At 42.6% G+C, this 2,094-nt stretch overlaps 1 protein-coding gene across 1 annotated transcript in view; it reads right to left on the reverse strand.

Moving 5' to 3' along the window:
* The window catches only part of matn2 (matrilin 2), a 36,719-nt gene that overhangs the window by 21,597 nt on the left and 13,028 nt on the right, over window positions 1-2,094 (reverse strand). The window contains exons 3-4 of the mRNA XM_015383320.1: window positions 347-919; window positions 131-253 (exon numbers count right to left, since the gene is read on the reverse strand). Coding sequence (XP_015238806.1) covers window positions 131-253; window positions 347-919 — 696 coding nt within the window. The remainder of the gene's footprint in view (window positions 1-130; window positions 254-346; window positions 920-2,094) is intronic.

The raw sequence follows: 2,094 nt of genomic DNA on the forward strand, positions 1-2,094 counted from the left end.
CAGCCATGATCCACCACAGCACACGTATCAATGGCTGCAGAGAGACAACATGGAGGAAGGTCACCCTGAGTTAAAGTTGAATAGGAAGATCTGCAGTGTTTACCTGTTGGGAAAGAGCTCAGAGGTTTACCTTTACATGTCTTTCCATCGGGGTTGAGAGTGAAGCCTTTCCTGCACTTACACCTGTAGGAGGCAGGACTGTTCACACAGATATGCTGGCACTGATGGTCCACCACCTTACACATGTCTGAACCTAATGCAGGAGCATCCAGAAACATTCAAGAACACATCTACACCTGCTGAATAACAAGAAACACTGTAATGACAATAAAAAAGGATCCATTACCTCCACACAGTTTGGACTTGAACACTGAGATCAGGGTTTCCATCTGACTAAAATTAGCCACTAGGTGGACATGTTCAGAATGGGGCTCACTGCCTATGGCCTTCAGAGTTTTCATTTCCACCCTTCCCACTCCGATAGCAAAAATCTGGATGCCAGCCTGCTTCGCTTGAGCTGCAATCTCTTCTACTGTGTCTTGAGGTCTCCCATCCGTTACAATCATAGCGATCCGTGGAATCTGTAAGCTCAGAGGTCTGGCTCCCTGTTCTTCAGTGAGTGCCACCTCCATGGTGTATTGGATGGCCAAGCCAGTCATGGTCCCTGTAGCAAGATGACTCATATTCCTCACAGCCTCCTTAACCTCAGCTTTGGAGTAATAAGTATTAAGGGAGAACTCGGGTTGAACCACACTGCCATACTGCAGAAGACCCACCCGTGTTGCATTGTGGCCAACATCAAGAAATTGAAGCAGATTAATGATGAAGGTCTTGACCTTCTCGTAGTCTTCTGGTCGGATGCTCCTAGAGCTGTCAATGACAAAGACGAAATCCAGCGGCATGGTTTCACAGGAATTCTCTGCAAACAGGAAGTACAGGTTCAGCTTATGTCACACCTAGCAGACACACACATGCCTTTTTGATCTTCTAATCTAAGTTTAATGAAATATATTGTTTGCATTTTACAGATCACAGTCTCTCCTCTTTCAGCCCAATGCAAATGCCCACTCTTGATGCCCACTTTGACCAATAAAAATGTTGTTTCTAACATACATGCAGACCAATAGCAATACGTCTCTGCTCATCACTACTGGGGGCGGGCTTTCCTTTTAAGTGAAGAGCATGATGTAAAGAGAATATGTAAAACGTAATTTAGAAAGAATGGGATTTGGAAAACACTGTAGAAAAAAATAATAAAATAAGCTTAATATTAAATCTGAAATAAAAAATAAAATAAAATGTGAAAGTATAAAATCTGCCAAAAAATATAAATATGAAAAATAAGTTTAAAAACTATCACATTCATTTTCCAGTGATCAACAGGGTGAGTCTTACCATGAATAAATACTTAAATGTAATGTGGGTTGAGGAATTCACACAGATTAGCATTAACACCATGAGTAATGGTGCGCTATGGGAGCTGGGACTATGCTGGAACCAGTAAATGGGAGGATCAGGAGGGAAAGCGTCTTGTGGGATTACCATTGTCTCCTAATCCAGGATGATTACTGGTTTATGAGCTGATTAGGCTCCTTAGATCGGGGTCTTCAATCTTGGTCCCCAAGATCTACTGCCCAAGATTTTATATGCATCTCTGCTCCAACAGAGATAATTCAAATGACTTATTGTCCCAGTTTAATACAGACCCAAAATAATGTACGAATTTATAGGAAACATCTTGTTATGCCATGATCGTGGTTTGGGACATTGGGAACCAGTCTCCATATTTCATCTTGACATGATGACCAGTGAGACCTCTACACCACCCCCTTTCCTGCCTCCACAGGTACTCCCACAGAGGTGTGACTTGTATTGCCTCCCACACAGAGCTGAGAACAGTAAAACCATGAAACACAGGATCTCTTTCTGTTTCCCATGAAGCTTTCTTTTCCATGAACCTGCCTTGGAGCTCCAGCCACCATGGAGATCCAGGCAAAAAGGTCCAGAACTCCAGAATGACCAAGGATAAGTAATGATGGCTGACTTTTCAGAACCAAACTGCTGCAAAACAAACTTTTTGCAACACATTTCTCT

This window comes from Cyprinodon variegatus, unplaced genomic scaffold, assembly GCF_000732505.1.
Source record: "Cyprinodon variegatus isolate N-32 unplaced genomic scaffold, C_variegatus-1.0 Scaffold282, whole genome shotgun sequence".
Taxonomy (NCBI): domain Eukaryota; kingdom Metazoa; phylum Chordata; class Actinopteri; order Cyprinodontiformes; family Cyprinodontidae; genus Cyprinodon; species Cyprinodon variegatus.